The sequence below is a fragment of the Mustelus asterias genome, chromosome 28, assembly GCF_964213995.1.
Source record: "Mustelus asterias chromosome 28, sMusAst1.hap1.1, whole genome shotgun sequence".
Taxonomy (NCBI): domain Eukaryota; kingdom Metazoa; phylum Chordata; class Chondrichthyes; order Carcharhiniformes; family Triakidae; genus Mustelus; species Mustelus asterias.
Genome location: NC_135828.1, coordinates 13994057 through 14016153, shown reverse-complemented (window position 1 = coordinate 14016153; position 22097 = coordinate 13994057). Strand labels below are relative to the sequence as shown.

Below are 22097 nucleotides of genomic sequence, written 5' to 3'. Positions count from 1 at the left end.
TTCAAGTTTGCAATTAGTAAATATAAACCAGCAGGGTGGTTAGCCATGCCATGCCAAAGGTGTGTAAAATATTACTATTAGAATATCTAATTTTTATTTGCAAGTAAGGGGTTTAAGTGCCATTCGCCTAGTCATTGCAGCCCTCATTTAATTAAGATTGCTGAGCCACTTAAGAAAACATCAAAGGGCCAAAAGTCATTCTAATAAGGCACCAAACACAATTACTGTAATAATGATAGACCTCTAAATCTATTCCAGAGACTTTTAAAATATACTATATTCACATCAAATGTCTTACTAGCATGAGAGCTTTTCAATCTATTCTGGGGAAAATTAAGAACAGGCATGGAGCAACCAGTCCAGCACTAAAGACTCAGAACATTTTAAAAGTCTCAAAGGAGGTATAAAGTGCTTTTATAAATATTTCAGAAGTACAATCATTTAAACGGTGTTATTATCTATTGCTCTGTTAGCTCCCTAATACCACTACTTGAAGTTGGTGAGTGTTATTTAGCAATTGTTGCAAATCGATTTCAGTAATTTTATAAACAGCCTTAAGCAATGGTTGATTTTCTACCTGTTGCCAAGCAACCGCTGTAATGCATAGTCATCTATATAAATCATTACATTCGGTTCGAACAAACATTGACCCACTCGTACATTTTAATTAAATCATAATATTCTTTCCAGATTCAAAAAAAGTGCGACAGAATGGGGCAGAGAACCTGTCAGAATGCACTTCAAACAATTCAATGTCTTAAGGCAAACATAAGGATTAAAATATTTATAACAGGGTCTAAGAAGCAGTAAATAATTGCATTCTGCACCTATATGTAGATGTTGTTGAGCATATATTTGCTGATTTTAAAGGTCCCACGTCATTTCTCATTTTCACAAAGGTAGTCAGTTTCAAGCCCCACATGAAAGGAAAACATATCAGCAGTTTCTAATATGTTTGTGTCCCCAGATAGCAGTGTGTAAAATATTTCCACAAGAGGTACATTGCTGCGCAAACAACTGTACAATCCGACAATGAATAGGATCTAAATCTTTTCCAGCAAAACGTTTTACGAGGTCAAACTGTTCTCCGCCTCATTCGATCACCAAATAACCCAGCGAGGTTGACGTGCGAGATATTGAGGCCTTAAACAGAGACAGAGTGCCAAAGGGTGACCAGTCATAGCTTGGAAAAGACGTACGGTGCATTTCAATATTTAATCAATAATGGCGTCTTCCTGACCTAAACAGAGAAGGTATGGAACCTTCCCCAAAACTCTTCGGGAAACTGCAGGGCTGAAAATATCTGCACATGCCTCGACTCTTCTGAACATCAATGAAATGTTTGAGGAAAACAAAAAAAAGCGACTATTGCAAGAGAACTTATTGTATATATTTTACAAAGGCATTTCTTTGTCACTTTTCTGCTCTTCTCTCTCAATCAATCACAAAAACGGCCACCCACAAACCATAAATATGAACCCTTTCAAACACTTAGGTTTAATTATGCCCTGCCTATATTAAGGCTCAACCCATTTCAAAATTCCCCATCAATCCAAAAGCTATTCCTTTCCATTGCTGTTTATCTCCGTCCTGTTTAAAACATCATAGCAGTCAGTTGCCCTTATTGTCAAACATACCAATCTGAGACTGTTTGAATTACTGAGTGAGGGATATTCTTCTTGCCAGCTCCTGTCCCCTCCAGGCACAGCAGAGAAGTATTATAGGGCAGTCCTTACCTTGGGAATTAGCCTGCAAGACCCCTATGCTGTCATCAAACTGCATAGATTTGATGTTGAGTGACGCCAAGATGCATTCTTTGTCCTGCAGCGAACAATCGTCGATATTGTTCTGATTGGCTGATAGAATAACACACATGTCGCAGAGGTTGATGTTGACAGCTCTTAAATCAGCTCGACATAATGGCGTACCCTTCAGCGAATAAAAAATAGAAAAACAAATTAAAGATCAAGACTGCAGCTATGGGACAATACTTAACAAGTAGTCTTTTATTCTCCAACATTAAACCAATGTAACTATGTGCTGGGGAATTGGAGATGTGCACTTATCTGAAAGGGTAGATGGTGCTGATGGCAACTCTCCGGTTCATTGTTTATACTCAGTGAAGCCATTAAAAGCAAATAAGAGACAGGCTCATTGCCAGCTTTCCACATCTGAGTCATTGATGCCAAGTCAATAACTGTAAGCAATCTTTTCTAACTGGCAAACACTGGCATTCAGAATGCGTGAACTAAATGCCAGGCTGCTCATCATTGCAACAAAATGTCAAATAGCCACTTGCGGCATCCGGATGTCCATGAAACTATGGGTGAAGAAAGTAAAGGAGCCTAAACAATGGCAGTTATTTGCAGACACCTGCTCTTGCTAGTGTATCAGCACTATGGGAGAGGCTATATTATCGGAATTGTACTTCTGTTGGGAATTACAACTGTTTCAAAAGTAAATTCCCCAAATCAAGGAAAACATTCCTGTCATCATGTTTTAAATTGTATTGAATTAGCACCCATATGCATATTTTGTGACTATTGTATATTTGATTACCTGGTGGATACAGGAACACCAATATCTTGGTGTGATTTTGCGAGAACAACTTTGTTCTTGGTCCCAGGGACCCACTGGGATAAGGAATAAGGGGGACCTGCCGACATGATGCCTTTTAATTTTTGTCTTGGGTCCATGTTAGTCTATGAATAAATCATATACTGGCCCCACTTAGTATGCATAATCACAAATGCCTAGCGCCCTTCTGGTGGTGGTCTGTTTTTTTCCTTCTCATTGAGTGTTTTGGCACTGGAAACATTGTGCTGAATGAACATCAAATATTTGGCCATCATTTGCTTGATATTTCTCAAGTTTCAACTGATGTCTGAGCATCAATTGTTCACCATCCCATGTATACTTGCTTTGGAGAGGTTATTAGGACTCCTTTTTGCATGGAAGGATGGGATGCACTATTTTGCAGCCAGCAGAAAAGCTGTGCAATTAGTGGCCCTCACCTTCTATGGGATCAGTGATCAGTGGTCTGGGCCTTCTGAAATAATGAGACTAATTGGTATGGTCTTCGGTCATCCTGAACAGTCCAATCGTAGAATCCCTACAGTGCAGACAGAGGCCATTTGGTTCATTGAGTCTGCACTGACTCTCTGACAGAGCATCTTGCCCAGGTCCATCTCACACCCTATCCCTGTAACCCCACACATTTACCCCGCTAATTCCCCTAATCCACACACCTTTGGACGCTGAAGGGCAATTTAGCATGGCCAATCCACCTAACCTGCACAGCTTGGACTATGAGAGGAAACTGGAGCACCCGGAGGAAACCCATGCAGACACAGGGAGAATGTGCAAACTCCACACAGACAGTGACCCAAGCCTGGAATTGAACTCCCTGGCGCTGTGAGACAACTGTGGTAACCACAGTGCCACTGTGCCACCGCATGCAGCGGCTGGACCAGGACATAAATAGCAGAGGTGCTCTGTTGGCTATGACTTCTTTGGCAACAATCGCCCCTGCTGCAAGGTGGCTTCAGAATATCTATACATGATGTACTATGATAACTTATCAATTTTAGTTTGGCAGCAGCAATCAGTCCCGTGCTATGTACCAGTAGAAACATAAGAACAGAAACATTGTGATACTGTTGCTCCTTAATCATTGCTGGGTGAAAATCCTGGAAAGGCTGATCTAACATCATGTATTATTGTCGGCTATTGAAGGTGGAGGCAACTGTGAACTGGGAGATGTTTTACTAAACTGGTTAGGTAAAAGCACATAATATGAAGAGCTAAGAAAATGGAACTTGTTTGAGGCATGGCAGCAAGCCAACAAAACCTGCCACAAAAGCCCAAGAACTCAAAGACAGTGGGGTCCTTGTAGTAGTGTTCAAAAGATAAGAAACAGAAGCAGGAGTGGGCCATTCAGCTCATTAAGCATGCTCTACCATTGAATAAGACCAGGACTGATCCAATTGTGGCTTCAGCACCACTTTCTTGCCTGTCCCCCATAAACCTGGACTCCCTCATCAATCAGAAATATTCAGCCTTGAATATATTCAATGATCAATCTTCCACTGCTTTCTACGGAAGAGAAGACTGACAATCTTCCAAGAAAAAATTCCTTATCATCTCCATTTAAAATGCAAGACTCTTGGGCTGCATTTTACTTGGGATGGACTGCTTGTCCCCCGAGAAGGAATGTTGGCCAGAGGCCACCATGACCAGAACAAGCTAACCCCGCAGCCATAGCACGCTGTGGGTGGCCTACATTGGTTGAGTGGGATTCCCGCCCTTTAGTGAAAGTCTGACCCTCAGTAGCTGATGGTTAATCTGATTGGCTGATAGTTCCAACAGTGCCAAAGATCAGTGGTAAGCACTGCTGGAACTGCAGGAAGGAGGACAAAGATGATCATGGCTATCCCAGAATGGTGATTTCCGGGGTTTCAGGGTGGGGAGGCATCCTGGAGCCCAGGGAGGAGTGGAGGGCTGGGTTTTGGAGGCCGTGTGGCGCAGAAGCCAGGGGTTGACATCTTCAAGCGGGTGTCCTCAATGTGCAGAGTGGATCCCTTGAATGAGGTTCCCCCTTATCTTCCCAATCCTATTCATGTAGGCCATAAAAAGGGTTTGCCCACTTCAGTCCACCTGTCTATGTCAGCCTCATTGTTACATGGATAGCATATTATCCAGGTCAATAGGCTTGCTAACAAGCCTAACTGGACTTTTATTATTTATTTACATATGGTAGACGGGCTACCAATTTAAGCACCCACCCACCTTATTATGGCGCTATCTGCTCAGGGTCGCGCCATAAAACATGTCAGCAGGGACACATAAAATCCAGTCCCTATTCATTAAACTGTGTTCCCTAGTTCTACATTCCCCCGAGAGGGGAAATATCCACTGACCCCTCAGAATCTTAGATGTTTTAATAAGATCGTCTCTCATTGTTCTGAACTCCAATGAGTGTAGGCCCAACCTGCTCAGCCCTTCCTCTTGAGACAACCACTCTTCCTCATGTTCTTTTACTGTTTTGCCCAGTGTAACCACTCATGCTTTCATTCAATGAATTTTCAACAAAATGGTGAAATCCATTGCTGAATTAAGCAGAAACCAAGGCAGACACGTCCTTCCGTGTAAATGGGCACAATGCAGTCAAGTGAAGACATACATTCAAGTGTTTACACGACCACAGGTACTGGAAGTGACTTCTGACCCTGGATTTGAGGCTGAATCAGAGCGCTCAAACCGTTTTAAGGTATTAGTTCCTTCCTTTGCCGGCTCCGTGGTATCCCAGAATTCGGAATTTGGTAGCACTCACCGGCAATATCGATACTTTGGGGAAGTTGTGAAGTGTCTCCCATTCTCTCGTTAGGTATTCCAGCGTCCCAACAAAAACAATGTGCTTCAGTTCATGATAATGGAAATTGCTGGCTCGTAAAGGCATCACTAAGTTGCGTAAACCAACCAAAGCAGAGTTCAGATCCCCAAATATACACACGACCACATGGCCACTTAAAACCGTCATGGCAGCTTCACTCCGCGTCTAGGAAACAGAGATCTCTATTAATGACAAACAGACAAGCTCATTCAGGTGTGTAAAAATTAATCACAAAAGAATTAAATGCCAGCACGTCTGTGCCAGACCTGGGCTTTACTCGTTGAAAATGTAAGGGGCTGCTTATTTTACTTTTATTGTATCCTACACATATTTTTTGAAATAGATACTCGTAAGCAAGGGTAGCTGCCCTGTGTTTCCTTCCTGATTGCCCCATTCTATCCACGTGACTGCTAAGACCTTTGATCAAGTAAATAAGCAAACATTGTTTCCACTAACAGGAGGGCTGGTAAGCAGAGGACACACATTTAAGGTAATTGGCAAACCAATGGGCGAGATAAGGTTAATGTTTCCCCTAAATCATGATGATTTGGAACACATGAAGAACAATGGAAGAATATCATTGATTGAATACCAACTCCCAAAGGGGAATAGAATCATAGAATCCCTACAGTGCAGAAAGAGGCCATTTGGCCCATCGAGTCTGCGCCTACAACAATCCCACCCAGGTCATATTCCATAACCCCATGTATTTACCCTAGCTAATCCCCCGACACTAGGGGGCAATTTAGCATTGCCAATCCACCTAACCCGCACATCTTTGGACTGTGGAAGGAAACCAGAGCACCCGGAGGAAATTCACGCAGACACGGGGAGAACGTGCAGACTCCACACAGACAGTGACCCAAGCTGGGAATCAAACGTGGGCAGCACAGCGGTTAGCACTGCTGCCTCACAGCTCCAGGGACCTGGGTTCGATTCCCGGCTTGGGTCACTGTCTGTGTGGAGTTTGCACATTCTTCTCGTGTCTGCGCGAGTTTCCTCCGGGTGCTCCGGTTTCCTCCCACAGTCCAAAGATGTACAGGTTAGGTTGATTGGCCATGCTAAAATTGCCCTTTAGTGTCCTGAGATGCATAGGTTAGAGGGATTAGCGGGTAAATATGTAGGGATATGGGGGTAGGGTCTGGGTGGGATTGTTGTAGGTGCAGACTCGATGGGCCAAATGGCCTCTTTCTGCACTGTAGGGTTTCTATGATTCTAACCTGGGTCCCTGTTGCTGTGAGGCAGCAGTGCTAACCACTGTGCCACCGTGCCAAATACTTAAAGATGAAAGATGGCAGGGGTAAGGAGAAAGAGCAGAAGAGTGGGACTAACTGGATGGCTCTTTTAAAGAACTGGCACAGGCAAGATGGGCCAAATGGCCTCCTTTCATGCTTCAAATTTCTATAATTCTAAGCAACTGAAACTTGAGTAGGTGCTGAGAGAGAAAAATGGCTTCAAACTCAGTTATACCGACAGTAAAACAGGACAGCAACCGGATGGGTACAGCTTGCAGTATTTCAGAGAGATAAACCTGTTAGCAATTCCTTATTATTTAACTCTTTACACTGCTAAGTGTCCTTCACGGACTTCAGAATCCACTTCCTTCTGTCATATGGTATCATCTGCAAAGCCGATTTGCTATTCATTTCCAAAGATGAACGTAGTTAAATTGGAGAGACGCACGGAGCTGTATTCCTGTTAATTGACAGTGCATTTTCGGACAGACTGAAAATTTCTAAAATGAGACAGAAATACCAACACAGCTACCACAGGGTTAATCCGATCACATAAACCTGATAAAAGCAAATAGCAGCATTCACATCAACCTGATCCTGCCAGGTCCATTTTATCAGCTTGTTGTCCTAATGAAAACAGTGAAAGTTCTTCATTCTGAAATTAATTAACATCTGTAAACTTCAATTGTCAGAAAGATAAGTCCAGGTCTTCTGCGCTTGAGGCAGGAGCTGTTCCAATCTGGACAGTGTTGTGGAAATGAGGCATATACGAGAATGGCTGAGTTCAAACCGGAATACCTTCAGGTATTTAAGCATTGGGAGTTTTGCAAAAGCGGGTTAAATACAAGTTTCGACTCCAGGCTGGTGTGAAATTCATTACAGGGTGTGAGCAATAGCACAGACAAAACTTCTTCTCCAGCTCTTGCATCCTGTCATCCATGTTCTGCATCACGGGGACTTGGAGCTGGTTGCATGGATTTGATGCACCAAAAACTGTCTTATTGACCACACTTCAGCTGTCACTGAATTTGGGAAGACAATCATTTCTTTCATTACATAAGGACATAGGAAGGGAGGACTTAGAAGCCATTCGATCCTTTGAACCTGCTCTGCCATTCAATGAGATTATGGCTGATCTGGTTGTGGTCTCACATGCTCTTTCCTGTCAGCACCTCCAAAACCCTCGACTCCCTCCTCCATCAAAAATGCTAACTCACTCTTAAATAAATTCAATGACCCAGCCTCCACTGCTTTCCGGAGAAGAGAATTCCAGATAAAAAATTACCCTCAGAGAAAATAACTTTCCTCTATCTTAAACAGGAGACCTCTTATTCCTAAAATATGTCCCCTAGTTCTAGTCTCTCCAACATGAGGAAACCTCCTCCTGGTATCCATTCTATCAAGTTCTCTTAGGATTGAATCTGTTTTAGTAAGATCACCTCTCATTCTTCTAAACTCTGATGGGGGTTGTCAGCCCAACCTGTTTAACCTTTCTTCCTATGATAAGCCCCTTATCTCGGGAATGAGTTAAGGGATCACTCGGCCTATACAGAGCCACAGGTCTGAATAGCTATTGTTGGACGTGAGCTAAAAGAAAAGTGGCAGAGCATGAAGAAAAGAAAGGGGCATGTCCTCTCTCTGTCCGACCCCAAAAATCTAAGTAGGATAAAATAACCGTGGGATTCCATCCTGATTAAAAGGATTTTCAATATGTTGCCTAATTTGAGACACTCTCTTATTCTGGGATGCCAACTTCCAGCACTCTGAGCCAACTCTCTGTTAGTCTGGCTGATTTTACAGTGCAAAAAGAGGTCAACCAAAGGCAAGGTTCTCTCACCATCAACCTATACATTCTTTGATTCTATTATCTTATTGTTCAGCCCTTGTTCCATTTAGTTACTGAGAAAAATACTTTAAACCTGGAATAGTTATACAACAATGGTAATAGCAGGGAGCAGCAGAATGTCAGAAAGCCTTGGGCTCAGAGCTTTCCAACCTAGGCTGGCTAAAGGAATATCTCGTGGTATGCAGGCAACAGAACTGTAAGTGCAAATTATGTTTTGGCTCCCTTTGATTTTTTTTTTAAAAGCGTGTTTGACAGGGTAGATACCGAGAAGCGGTTTCTTCTCAAACTAGGGGTCAAATTCTCATGATAAGGGGGTGGGCAATTAAAGACTGAGATTAGGAAAAATGTCTTCAAAGGATTGTGAATCTTTGGTCTTCTCTATCCCAGAGGGCTGTGAACACTCAGTTGTCGAATATATTCATGATGGAGATTGATGGAGTTTTGGACACCAATGGAATAGAGATATGGTGATAGGGTGGGAAAGTGGATTTGAGATAGAAAATCAGCCCTGATTGTACCAATGGTGAACCAGGCTTGAGGGGCCACCTTGCTTATTCCTGGTCCTATTTCAGGGTAAGCAGTCTCACAACACCAGGTTAAAGTCCAACTTTAACCTGGTGTTGTGAGACTGCTTACTGTGCTTACCCCTGTCCAACGCCGGCATCTCCACATCATGACTATTTCAGGGAGCAGTCACTCCACTTCTCAGCAATCATAGTGTTTTAATTTAAATGTAGCTTAACTTAGATAGCGTGAATGTGCAACACATTTATTAAAGTGTAACTTCCTTTTTGCAAAATTGTCAATTATGCGGCGCTTGTAATGATTTTGCCTGGTAACCTATGAATAAAGTAACCTGTTCTGATTATTCTCTTCTCCATCGCGCCCAACAATCAGCGCCGGAATTCTACCGCCCTGCCCGCCATGGAATCGGAGCGGGCGAGGGGTGGACAACGGAAATGTCCGTTGACCTCGGGCGGGAATTTCCGGTCTTGCGCGAGCGAGAGAACACTAACACTTAGACACACTGGTGTTCGGTACAAAAAAGTTCACCGACTCCTTCAGTTCATTCCCGTAAGTCCTTTTAATTCAACTGATTGACCAATCTCTAGGAGGAAAGCCTCCAAAACTCTGGCTAACAGAGAGAGACAAGCAAACTCCAGGTTCATTCCCTTACCCGGGTTACGTCAGGCAACAGCGGATAAAATACAAATTTATAGTTGCATCTCTGGGCCAAGGAAGGAAAAAGAATGGCCTATTTCAGTTTAAATGGTTAATCCCTCCACTAAAGGAGCAGGCGAAAAAATGTCATATGAGCACACTGGCCATTTCCCCATTGGCAATACCGACAGTCATTTCTGGCCTGATTTTTACTCACAAAATACGAGTGCGGAGGCAACATGATCAGGGTTGTAACAGTCCCCTGATCAAACAGCCCACTGATATTCATTGTCCAAGCTCAGTGACATAACCATCTATGTCAGTTACTGCAATTGCAGAATGATCCACTGAATGCAGCCCAACAAACCATTGCCTTTGGAGAGAAGGGGAGAGAAAGAAAATCACAAGCATTTTGAATGACAAGCAATTGTGATAACAAAAGTCCATAGATTAATACAAATAAAGAACAGAATTGCGACCCTATTCACTACAAAGCTATAATTTCCTTCTTACTTTGTCCTATTTGGCAAAGTGTAATCAAAAAATCATTTTTAAAACAATTTGTGATAGATTACATGTTTTACAATGAATAAAAGATCAGTGCTCAAAGGGACAGCAGAAATCCAATAAGGTGATTAATGGTTGGATATCAACAATACCACAGCAGGGAACAGCTTGCTACCATAGTTCAGCTCATGGCACCCATGCCATTCTGTTTATATCAAACTATTTTCAGGCTACATTACCTTCAATGATGCCACGCATCACCTGAATTGGTGGTAAGTTCCCCAATATTAATACTTTCCTATTGACAATTTGAATAAACGATTTATCTTTTTAGAATTATTATTCATTTGTCCCTCTGTCGATATTCATGATGATGTAACATTGGTGCATCAATGAATAGCCGATTACTGAACATTGCCAACGGTATCCGTAACATTTAGATCATCGATCTATGATTCATAGAATTATAGAATCCCTACAGAGCAAAAAGAGGCCAAGGAGCCTATTGAGTCTGTACTGACTCTCTGAAAAAGCATCTTACCCAGGCCCACCCCGCACCTCGTAATTCCCCTAACCTACACAGTTTTGGACACGAGGGGGCAATTTAGCACGGTCAATCTACCTAACCTGCAAATCTTTGGACCATGGGAGGAAACCGAGGAGAATGTGCAAACTCCACACTTCACTCAAGGCCGGCATTGAACCCAGGTCCCTGGTGAATGAGGCGGTAATGCTAATCACTGTGCCATTGTGCTACCCTTATGCATTGATGAAGACCAATAGGCCAAGGCATTCTCTATTGTGCAATGGATCCATACACATCAAGTTGGTCACAAGTACAAATCTCTGGCCCACACCAAGTTTGCTGATCTCGGTTATAGTTGTGGTAAAGAGATAATTCCCTGTGTGTGTTTAGGAATAAGCTCATCTGGTGACACCCAACAGCTGGAAAACATGTGGATGTTAAGTGTGAAGAAGACAGAATGATTCTCTTAAATCTGAATGTATCTCCAATGCTAGCTAATGAATAGGCACTTGGATGAGGTGCTAAAGAACTCCGCATGGCCATCAAGCTGTGCCACAGTGCAAGCCAATAATTCAGAGAGAAAGATATTGATATACAAATGATAGCTCGACACATATGACAGCACAATGGAGCCTGCTCGGGGGTTTGTAAACCAATTCAGGTGTGTCTGACCTACCAGGACCTCCACTACACCAACTCCAAATACCCCTGACTAATTGCTGACCCCCTGACTGCCCACCCCGAGCAGCAGGCTGCCCTTGACTGACAGCAGGCCCCAAGCAGCCTGCCCTGACTTTCTTTTTCATTCATGGGATGTGGGCATCACTGGCTGGCCAGCATTTATTGCCCATCCCTAGTTGCCCTTGAAACTGAGTGGCTTACTAGGTCATTTCAGAGCACAGTTAAGAGTCAATAACATTGCTGTGGCTCTGGAGTCACCTGTCGGCCAGGCCAGATAAGGATGGCAGATCTCCTTCCCTAAAGGACATTAGTGAACCAGATGGGTTTTTCTGACAATCGACAATGGTTTCATGGTCATCAGTAGATTCTTAATCCAGATTTTTTAAAAATTGAAATCAAATTCCATCATCTGCTGTGGCGGATTTGAACCTGGGTCCCCAGAATATTAGCTGAGTTATTGGATTAATAGTCTAGCGATAATACCACTAGGCCATCGCCTCCCCAGACTGACCGCTGATGCCCTGCAGCAGCCTGTCCTTGTGGGAATGCTCCGTGATCACCATCCTCAACGGTGCTGATTTTTCCCAGCATTTTCTGCATGGAAATTTCAAGCCAAGTCAAAAAAATTGGGCTATTGTCTACGATAGACAGAAGATCATTGGGCGGAACTCTACCTCCTCACTTGCCACGGGCGAGGGTCCGACAACGGAATTCTCCATTGACCCCGGGCGGGAATTTCCGGTCTCGCCCGAGCAAGGCTGTAAAATCCCACCCATTGGCTGGAATTGTGTCACTTCCCGAAAGATGTGCTGTGGTGTCCAGAGTGAAATTTTTACCCAAACGAGCTTTGTGCTGTTTTGACATGCTGAATCATAGGGAGAGGAAAAATGAAGCCAATTGTTCCACTGGCATTCCTGTATCAGTTTGATTTCAAAGATTTCAGTGCTATTCTTATGCTTATAATTTTCCTTTCGCAAATTTAAATAATATAACTACTTTCACTGCTGCAAAAAATACTAAAAAAACGTGTGGAGATAGACGGTGCCTTTTCTCAGTTTTCTCCTGTGCTGAAAATCATTCGACTGTTCCGGAATAAGGAGAAAGCCATAAGGGGCACTTGGAACAGAGAAGTACTGGAACGGAATGATAACATAACTGCAAGAATTCATTATTCACAGATGAGAACACATCAGTGTTATAAAGTGTGTCACGGCTGACAGTGAGACAGAATAAAAATCTCCACTTGTGAGGCCGCTCAGAGCTCACTCGTGGTTTCACCACTTGCGAGGTGGGTTCACACGTTGAGACATTTATCACATCACATGGCTGGCCGAGATCCTAGGTATCTGCTCGGATATGCTAGGGGGTGAAAGTGCACTGGGTACACGACTACCCTGTGACTGTTGCTCTTTCTCCGCGTCAGGACTGCCTGTCAAACAGGCTCTGAAGCTGGTCTCTGTGAAGAAATCAGATCTCCAGCAGAGACTGTGCAGGTTAGCATGTATTCAAAGCAGGACTGCCACATTACTGCAAATCAGCACAGTGATTTTACAAATGAGAAGTGGCATTTATGCAATCAATGAATGCAGCATCATTTTGAGGACCGGCTGCTGATAGACAACCAGGCATCTAAATGCAGAAATACACACCTCTGATTGTTGGCCTGATTGCAATTAAATAGAAAATATGCAGTTCTAATTCTATTTGCATGGTTGAAATATTTCAGGGGCTGTCTATAACTAGCTGAACCCTATTAATATCAGGCTAAATGACCCATGCCCATGTTGTTTCAGTGTCTCAAACTGAGCACGGTCAGCATCGTTCGCAAGACGTGAACTTGTTCCCAATGAAGCAGAGTCTGATTCATCACACTGATAAGTCAGTTAAAATCAGCAAACAATAGGTTTGATCAGGTGACAGTGGATCTTAATGAGGGTCAGGGCTGTTGGTGGCAGTTTATAAAACAACATGTCACTTTTGCTCTTTGAAGACATTGAAAAGCACAGCGTATATGGTCGTCAGATCCCACTAAATGAAATGTCGGTTACAAGTAATTGAAGAGTCGTGTCACCTTGCGCCATCCAAGGTCACTGCCAGTTTGTGATACCCACCAGAATGACCTTCTCCATTTCTTTGGCTGGACACCAGTGAAACATCCCAGTGGAATCATATTTCTTCACGCTGGCGTCCATTTCCTCTATCTGATCATTTCCTGGAATTGACAAGGGGTCATGCCTGCAGAGACAAGGGAATCAAGGCAAAGAGTTGTCTATCAGCCTGACACCTCACTCAATCTGCTTTGACCAGTTGACACGTTACTGCTGGCCAGGAACACATTTAGTGAACGCGAGTGGTTTAATTTACAAGCAATCGCATTACTGCAGTACTTACTCTAGCCAGCCACACCCTCCCCGCCACCCGCACCCCCCCGAAAAAAAAACCTGATCAAAAGGCAGACATTAACTGCTGCAATGAGGTGAAATAGATAGAGACAGAGCTTCACGCTGGCTGAGTGGCATGAAGATGAAAAGCCAATTACAGGCTTTTACCGCATACAACTTCCGATGCTGTTCTCTGTGCAATAAAAGCTTTAACAGGGTACACTTGATATATTTTAGCAATTTTACCCCCATCATATTTTGCTTTTTTGAAAACTGGAAGCCATTAAAGTTTCAGAGGATGTCAGCTCGGAGCAGATTGATTAATTTACATCTACATTGCGAGCAGATGATTTTTCTCCAGAAGAACACTGAGTATAAAAGTGGTCCTCAGCAGCTGCCACCTGGCCATCAACGCCTGCACTTCTAACATTTCACTGCATTCTGCACATCCATCATTCACTAGCAGCTGTCATCCCAAGTCTCTGTCTTGAATAGTCAGCAATAGAGCTTTAAAAATCCCTTTTCATTCTGACCTTAGCTGAAACTCTACCAGAATTCCCATTACTTCAAATTCCATCTCTTAAGGGGTAATTACACCTGCGACATACCTTTTTTCAACCTACATAAGTTGCACTTAAGACAAAATTTTCAATGCACACAGCAACCCTGCTCAGACACTTGAAACGAGATTATTTTCAATTCTAAAGCTGTCAATTTTATAATTCTGCCGCTATATTTATTAGTAAATGAAACATTGGACAAAGGATAGAATATATATTTGCACGTGTGCAAGTGGACTTCAACAATTCTGTCTCTTAAACGTGGTGAGGATTCAATAAATGCAAAAAGGGCTAGCTGTTTAACCCTTTCACCTGGAGAGGTTCACACTGTGAGTCCTTTATTGACCCTGGAGTTGTTGTGTGTAATGTACTGTTTGTACCGCAGACCTCTCTTGTGTAATGCAGTGTTCAGTGCTGATAGCTCCCCAGTGTAATGCGATGCTTCATATAGTCTGAGGTGAGCATTGTAGACATTCGAGAACATTTACTACATGGAATTAATTAGACAGAGGGTGAAAGTACCTTTGCAGAACTACAGGGTTGAGACTGTCCATCCATCATAGCTTCAATGGGTTAAAAGTGAAAGCTCAGAGTTAAATTTCAGTTGCTCTGTGTGGATTTAAATTAACCTGCTTTGAAAGTGCAACTTACTAATTTTTAAAAAAAGCTTTATTCTGGCTCTGTTTAATTTTTGTACATTTTTGATGTATTTTTAGTGTCCCCTAATATAAATAGTTACTCACTAATGAATTTATCACTGAAAATAGTGTCCTGTAGCAAGGCAAGAATGTGTTGTCAAATCTGCTACAGGCAAGGGCCTGTTTGGAACATTGCATCCAACCATGCAGCTCAACGATGAGTAGAAATTGTGGGTAATGTACTATGAGTGCACACTAACCAAGCTGCCTCACAAGCAACAGCCAGAAGCAAAACCACAATCCTATCCAGTAATGTTGCTGGGGATAGATTTTCTGCAGATCCGACAAAATATTGCTTCTCGCTTGGCATTTCAGTCATGCCTGCTCGAAACCTCGCACGTTTATTTAATTTCCCCCCTCGTTTTCTGCATTCCACACTCTCAGTCCTTCACAATCATCATGACAAAACATTTGTCTATTAAAATGTTCGTCGCCGAGATGCATGCAGTCAGTGCAGGTGCTAATAACTGCGAAACCATTTAGTGATTTTACACCATGGCTGAATATTTCATGACGCTCTGTGTGTTTCACGATTTAGTCAATGGACCTCTGTCACTTCAATCTTTGCAGACTGCCTTGACTGGCGCAATAAAGCTCCGCCAAGATAGCTATCTTTCACCAACTGTCACTCATTGCAGCCTGTCAGTGGCAAACTCTTGTTGAACGCTACTACTCACAGGGAATAACTACGACATTTGTTACACCGTAATGCTCTGTTCTGATGGATTTGAACAAATGCGTTGTGATTAATAGACCCAACATTCACCGACTACAATTAGAAGCAAGTATCCGATGACCCTCTGAAATCCAACAGAATGGTATTAATTTCATGTAAAGAATGTCAGACTGGCACTCGTTAGAACTTGTTATACTGAAGGCTCAAACAGTTCTGTGCTTGGCGTTCAAGCTGCGTTTAGCAATTCCAATGTGATGCTGACTAGACAGCACTAGCAGGGGATGACTATTCTTGCTCAGTCCCTCTCCACCAGGCAATGAAAGCAGGCTGCTCTTTGAAATTTTCCATTCCCATCATGCAAACTGACAAAGGCATGCTTTTCAAAACCCACTTCCAAACTGTTGATCATTACTTATTTACTAAGGCCTTGAGGCATGTGTGCCTGCGAAAACCATATTTGATACAATACATACCAGCTTATTCACCCTTGTGCAATAAGCACCCCTTAGGCTGACTTAAACCGGCACTTAATATTGCCCATAAAACGTAGCTTGTAATTCCAAAATATGTAATATTTAAGGTATAATATTTCTGCAGGAAAAGGATTTCTGAAGGGTTCGGTGACTCTGTGTTCAGTAATTCTCTGTTTTGCTGTGGGCTATGAGTTAAAAAAACTGCACCAAGCATAGACGACCTGTCATTTCACTACCCAAGGGCCACTAATATAAAGGAGTACCCTACAGCAGCAAAACTTCGGCACAGCTTTGAAGCATACGAGAACAGCAGAACTTGCTCCCTAGAATTATTACTGCATGCAGATCAAAAGAGCCAATGCATATTTTACATGGTAAACAGGGACCCTCTGCTCATCTGTGAAATGTTTGGAGTTTCTGTAAACCTGAAGCAATCTTCATGTAATATCGTTTCATATGCTAAGTGGATGAAGCTGTTTACTTGTCTAACATTGTACGCACTTTAATCCCTGACACAGGAGCCGCACAGTATCCATCACAGCCCTTCTTCTACCTTACCCCCACCAATTATTAGCTTCTTTTTCCTTCCTCTAAGTCAAAATCAATTAATGCCAAATTAATACAAATGGACAAGATAAAAGGAATGTAGAAAATTTGGGTTCATTTTTCATTGCGCCGCCATATCTCACATATGGCCGAAAGTACAGAAAACAGGACTCGAAGGGCTTCGCGCAAACGGTGAATAGCCTGAGGCAGAGTAACCGTATGAGTCTCTCTGATTGGTTACCGCTGTCATTAGTGCCATTGCTGTTTAAGAAGTACATGCGGACAGGCTGAGGTGACAGCTGAGACTTTAAAGGCTGCGTTTTCTCTAACAGCTTTTCCTACCCTCTTTCATGACAGAAATATTTCAACTCTATCATTAACTGCTGACAGGCTGACAGAATAAATACTTCAGCCTTTAAGGATTTCTCTCTTGCTCGCTCACTCGCGCTCTCTCTCTTTCTCTCTCTCTCTTTAGACACAAGAGTTCTTTAAGCTGTCTTACCTCATCAGTTTGGGTGAACTGTTGGGTGAATTTCGCATACCTCCATTTCGCTGCTTCTTTTTGGGTGACAGAGCTGATGGGTTTTCATCTTGAACTGCAAACATATGGAAGATGGGAGATTAGGAGCCATTTTAAGTCTGATATGATATGAAAATGAAATATTAAAAAATATATATAAAACAGAAAGTGACTCATTATGAAAGTTAAAGGTCCCCATTACAGGCAACTAACAAGATTTGAGAATAGGAGGATAACGTAGGGAAAACACAATCAGAATGAGTTTAAAACCCTAGCTATCACAACTAGGGTTATGTATTATTCAGTATTATTCAGACTACGGTGCTGTAAGGACAGTGAAACAGATAATTAAAGGAAAATTCAAATCAATACACATAGAAACAAAAAGAAGAGGAAGCTGAGTAGAAGCAGCCTAAATTTGGGTGGTCAGGAACACAAGGCATCACTGACCACTCCAAAAATACAAGTAAACCACACTTGGTATAGATTTAAATATACGTGATGTGCTGTAGTAATTTATTAAAAAATAAATCAAACCACTCGGGTTAAAGACGGTGTCATCCCGAGCGTGCAGTTTTCACAAATGGGTGCCTGTGTTCAATCAGCAGTGGCCAAAGGAACTACACATGTATAACTTGCAGGGCTGGGCAAAGCATACAAGGTGACAGAAAATACTGCAGGGTGCGTCCCTCTGCCTTTCAAACCAGGGCTGTTAAAAAAGGTAGACAAAGTTTAACTAAAGTATTTAATTCATTAATCCATTGTGGACTATTAATTGTTAGACCACTTAAACAGTATGTTACTACTCCGAAAATGTTAAAACCCACACAACGCTGTGCCTTGCTTGTCATTCTGTTCATGGGGATTTAAATGCATTTAGGCAAATAGCATATTTTCAGTTACTCTAACATCATCTGACACCTTATTTACATATTTATTGAATCACTGGAATTCAATTGGAATTGTTAAAATAGGTACAGAGTTAGCACGTTGCTGTGCTCTGTACAACCTGTAGTTTAGTTCTGTTAGGGTCAGAACTAATGTTTTATATGCACATTGGGTTATGGTGTGAATTCAGTGACTCACATGCAAGGACTATAAATCGGATTATCGACAATGGAAACCTGCAACCGATGTGGAATTTTGTAGAATGACAGGTCAGGAAAGAGCGTGTGGATCAAAGGTATGGAAGAGGAATGAAAAGATAGAGGAACTTAAGAGGTTGCTTCCAATGATTGGAGTCACAGAGTACAGGAAATAAGGTGCCATGGGAAATTGTGGCACAACATTATGGTTTTAGGGTTTGCTGCATGTGCCTTTCCATTTATCATCGGCTAGATGCCATTAACCCTTTCAGTTTGTGCAGAATTACTGCACGGTATACAGCAGGAACACAGATGGAGCCCATGATAAAAATACTCCCCCAGCCTTCAATACTGAACCCAATGACAGCAGCAACAACAAAAGAAGATATTTCTCTCTAAAGTGCACATTGGAATAAATTGAGATATTGCAACTACTCCAATATTTTTGACAGAATTGAAAAAGGCTGCCAGAATCTACGGGAGAGCTCGATTTCATTGTGACTGTCAGACTCTGACGAACACATCAACCAGCATTCAACAACACTGTCTAGAACACAATTAGCAAGAGATTCTAGTATAATATGCTGCTTACAAAAAAAAACCCTTGCCAAGGGTTCTGGAGGGCTGCAGCAGTGACGACAGTGTGAGTTGGAAAGAAAATAATTCATGGGCTGTTAAATCAGGGTGGACTGAGATACTGGCTGATTTGAAACGCTAAAGAGCAGGGCTTTGGCTCAGAAATTTTCAAACATTTTCTGGAACATGTTTAGTCAGACTTCAAACTGTTATTACTGGCAAGTGATAAGATGACACAGTTCCACTCCCCCTACCCTAAGACAGTGATCCACAAAACCTGGAACAGCACACTCTTTACCTTTAAAGCTGTGATATATTACTGTGAAACCACAAAAGTATTTTCATTCCTCATTTGCAATGTAATTTTATAACTTGCTTGAACATACATTTCCTTACATTAAATCAGCATGGGCAGGTGGTTCTGAATAACGTAGATAGCCTTCATCTATTTGCGTTACTTATAAACATACAATGGTGTATGTGTACCTGTAGGTTCACAGAGTAATCTGTAGCTACTAATAATTCTGCATGATATATTGAAAAAAAAGACATAATCGCTGAAAAATAATTTCTGATCATATCTAAACAGCTGTTTGTTGGGTTTATGCATATTCAAATAATTTCTGCTTATTTTGAACTTAATTAAATTGTACTAAATCTATCCAAATCTCATAGCCTCCCAGCACTGGAAAATATGAGCTTTAAACTCTCAAGCTCTGAAACTGGCTGTTTTTATCAAGAAGGGTTCTTTGTGTGTATGTGTGTGTGCACTCTCTTTTATTTTGAAAGTTAATTGCATTTATTTGGGTTTGTTTAAATGCCGCAATGAAATGGAGACTTAGCGCACATCAGACAATAAAAGGATCACTTCTGGGTGGACTCCACTCTTGTCACCACTTGGCAGATTTTCTGTGTGCGCCTGTTTTTTTTAAGTACTGTTTGAAAGAAAGGAGGAAAAAAAAAGACACCCCAAACTATGCTGTCATGCACAGCTGTCAGCACTGGCTGCGGAATGTGACCAAGGGCACCCATGGAGGTCACTGAAAACAGAACGGATGGACTGGTATCTGTACTCCATAGGCAAGCTTAGTGCCTGATGTAACTTACAGTGGACAACACCTCCCTGTTCCCTTGTATTCAGCAGACACAGGCAACTGAGTGAAGGGTCACTGAGCAAGTAAACGTCCCCTTTGTTCCTGTTAACAAGCAGCATGGATCCTGCCTCTTCTGTAACAGGTGCAGGCTTTGGCAAAAACACGTGATTGTGGAATTGTGGGCTTTAAATGACTCACTTAGTAAACCCGCTTTAGCTTCATCCTTTACTGACAAGTATGAAAGAGGAGATACATTAAAAACAAATTTAAACTAAGCATCGGCATTGTCAGAAATTATTTTTGGTAGCATTTTACAACTTCTTTTCCCCTGTTCTGTTTAAAAAAATACTTAGATCAAATTTCACTGGCAAGCCTCGGCTGTCTAAAATATATAATCTGATGTTGCAGTGAGACAAATAGTCACCAGCCAATTGGGATGCAGAACTAATAATCTTCAATGAGATAAACAGTCAAACAAGATTTCACTGCACCTGTGCTTGTAGTTCATTATCTGGGATGCTGGCAAATCACTCAAAAGCAATCTGTATTAGTACAAATTGTACAGATAACACACTCGCTACCTTGTGACTGCGTTGCAGGGCTTTAGTGCTTATAATTGAATTGATGACAACTTACACACATGCTCCTTAAGCAATCTTTTAACAATCGGAACTATATGATGTATTCCATAATGCACATGGCATAAATGGTGTCAAACCAGAAACCAGCCAAAGAGCAGATTTCCTTAATTCTGGTGTTAAGATAATTTACCATTTAACGAGAGATCAAATCGTGCTTAAAAAGAAACCCAGGCATTTTCCCCCCTCCTCTCACTCACTTTGATATTCTCCTATTGTCTGCAAGTTTTTTCTCAGTCTCCCACGCTATGTTCCCATTGTACGGATGAGTTCTTCATGGGCCCCACAAAAGGTGATCGGAATCCATTCAATAATGGATATCCCAGCTGAAAGTTTCATGACCTTCATGCTAACTTTTAAAAACCTGCTATCCATTTGGGAAGTGCCCCGTCACTATTCACCACTTGGATCTCAGTGTGGCTAAGCTAGGGAATATATTGTGTGGGAAAAGCCAAGTTCCAAGTCCCATTTCCTCCAATTCTGTGCTGCAGCAAACTGAGGATTAAAGTGTTTTGCCACCAGGAAACTAGACCCATTTTCCTTAATTACTCACCAGTGCAACCTTCTCTTTTTCTAACTCCAGCTCCCATTCCTGCATTCTCAACGTGGAAAAGTTAACATTGTTTGCAGGATTGGGTAACTAGGCAGCAGCAAGGTTTCTCGTTGAAAATGAACCTAACTACGAGCTCTCTGGGTTGCACAATATCGTCCTGTGTCAGAATTGTGCTCAGCAATATCCGTGCTCCCCCCAATGGGCCCCCACCTTGAAAATAATAACCAGCACTGAGTAACGGACTCTGCAGTCTATACTTTGTGCTGACACTCATCAATACAAGCTCAACTTGTGAATGGGGGAGCAATAGAATCTACTGACCACAGTCGGAGAAACCCCACTGAAATTAAACTGCTCTCCTCTGATACTGGCATTATTGTTCACAGACCTAATTCTCGAGCTGAGGTTTCAAGAAGACCCCTCCCAAACTCCCAACCCCCTCTCCATCCTACCTCCCATCAAACACACAAGATAGCAAATGGCCAATGGCATTGAGAAGACTGAACAAAAGTAACTTCTAAAAGGAAAATGTGTCCGTCCATCAAATAATTTTAGCTGAAATTAATAAACGTTGACATCAATTACAGTTCGCTTGATGCCAAATCTGAAGGTGCACTTCCGACAAGTTCTGGCATAATAACAGGGACTGAGTGGAAATAATGTGTGACTCATGTATGCTTCATTAGTGTACACAGTAATTGTAATAAATAGTGTCCTGTGAACAATAGCAAATCATTTGGATTAATTTAATATTTGGAGAAGTGCTTGAGGGAGCGACAATAATGCAAATAAATATCTACAGAAAACGTATTTTGCCATATTTAATCACGAGCATCTCATCATGAATGACTTAAAATAATTATATCGCGCTATTTATCATTTCCCATTAATGTCTTTAACTTTGATAAGACACTGAAGATTGTTGAAAAAATTCAGATCAAATCCTGGA

The 22097-nt window shown here is 42.0% G+C and overlaps 1 protein-coding gene across 3 annotated transcripts in view; it reads right to left on the bottom strand.

Moving 5' to 3' along the window:
- The window catches only part of LOC144480253 (calcium-activated potassium channel subunit alpha-1), a 797282-nt gene that overhangs the window by 82675 nt on the left and 692510 nt on the right, over window positions 1-22097 (bottom strand). For all 3 annotated transcript variants that reach the window (XM_078199542.1, XM_078199543.1, XM_078199544.1), the window contains exons 19-22: window positions 17185-17278; window positions 13460-13583; window positions 5333-5557; window positions 1737-1929 (exon numbers count right to left, since the gene is read on the bottom strand). In XM_078199542.1, the coding sequence (XP_078055668.1) occupies window positions 1737-1929; window positions 5333-5557; window positions 13460-13583; window positions 17185-17278 (636 nt within the window). The remainder of the gene's footprint in view (window positions 1-1736; window positions 1930-5332; window positions 5558-13459; window positions 13584-17184; window positions 17279-22097) is intronic.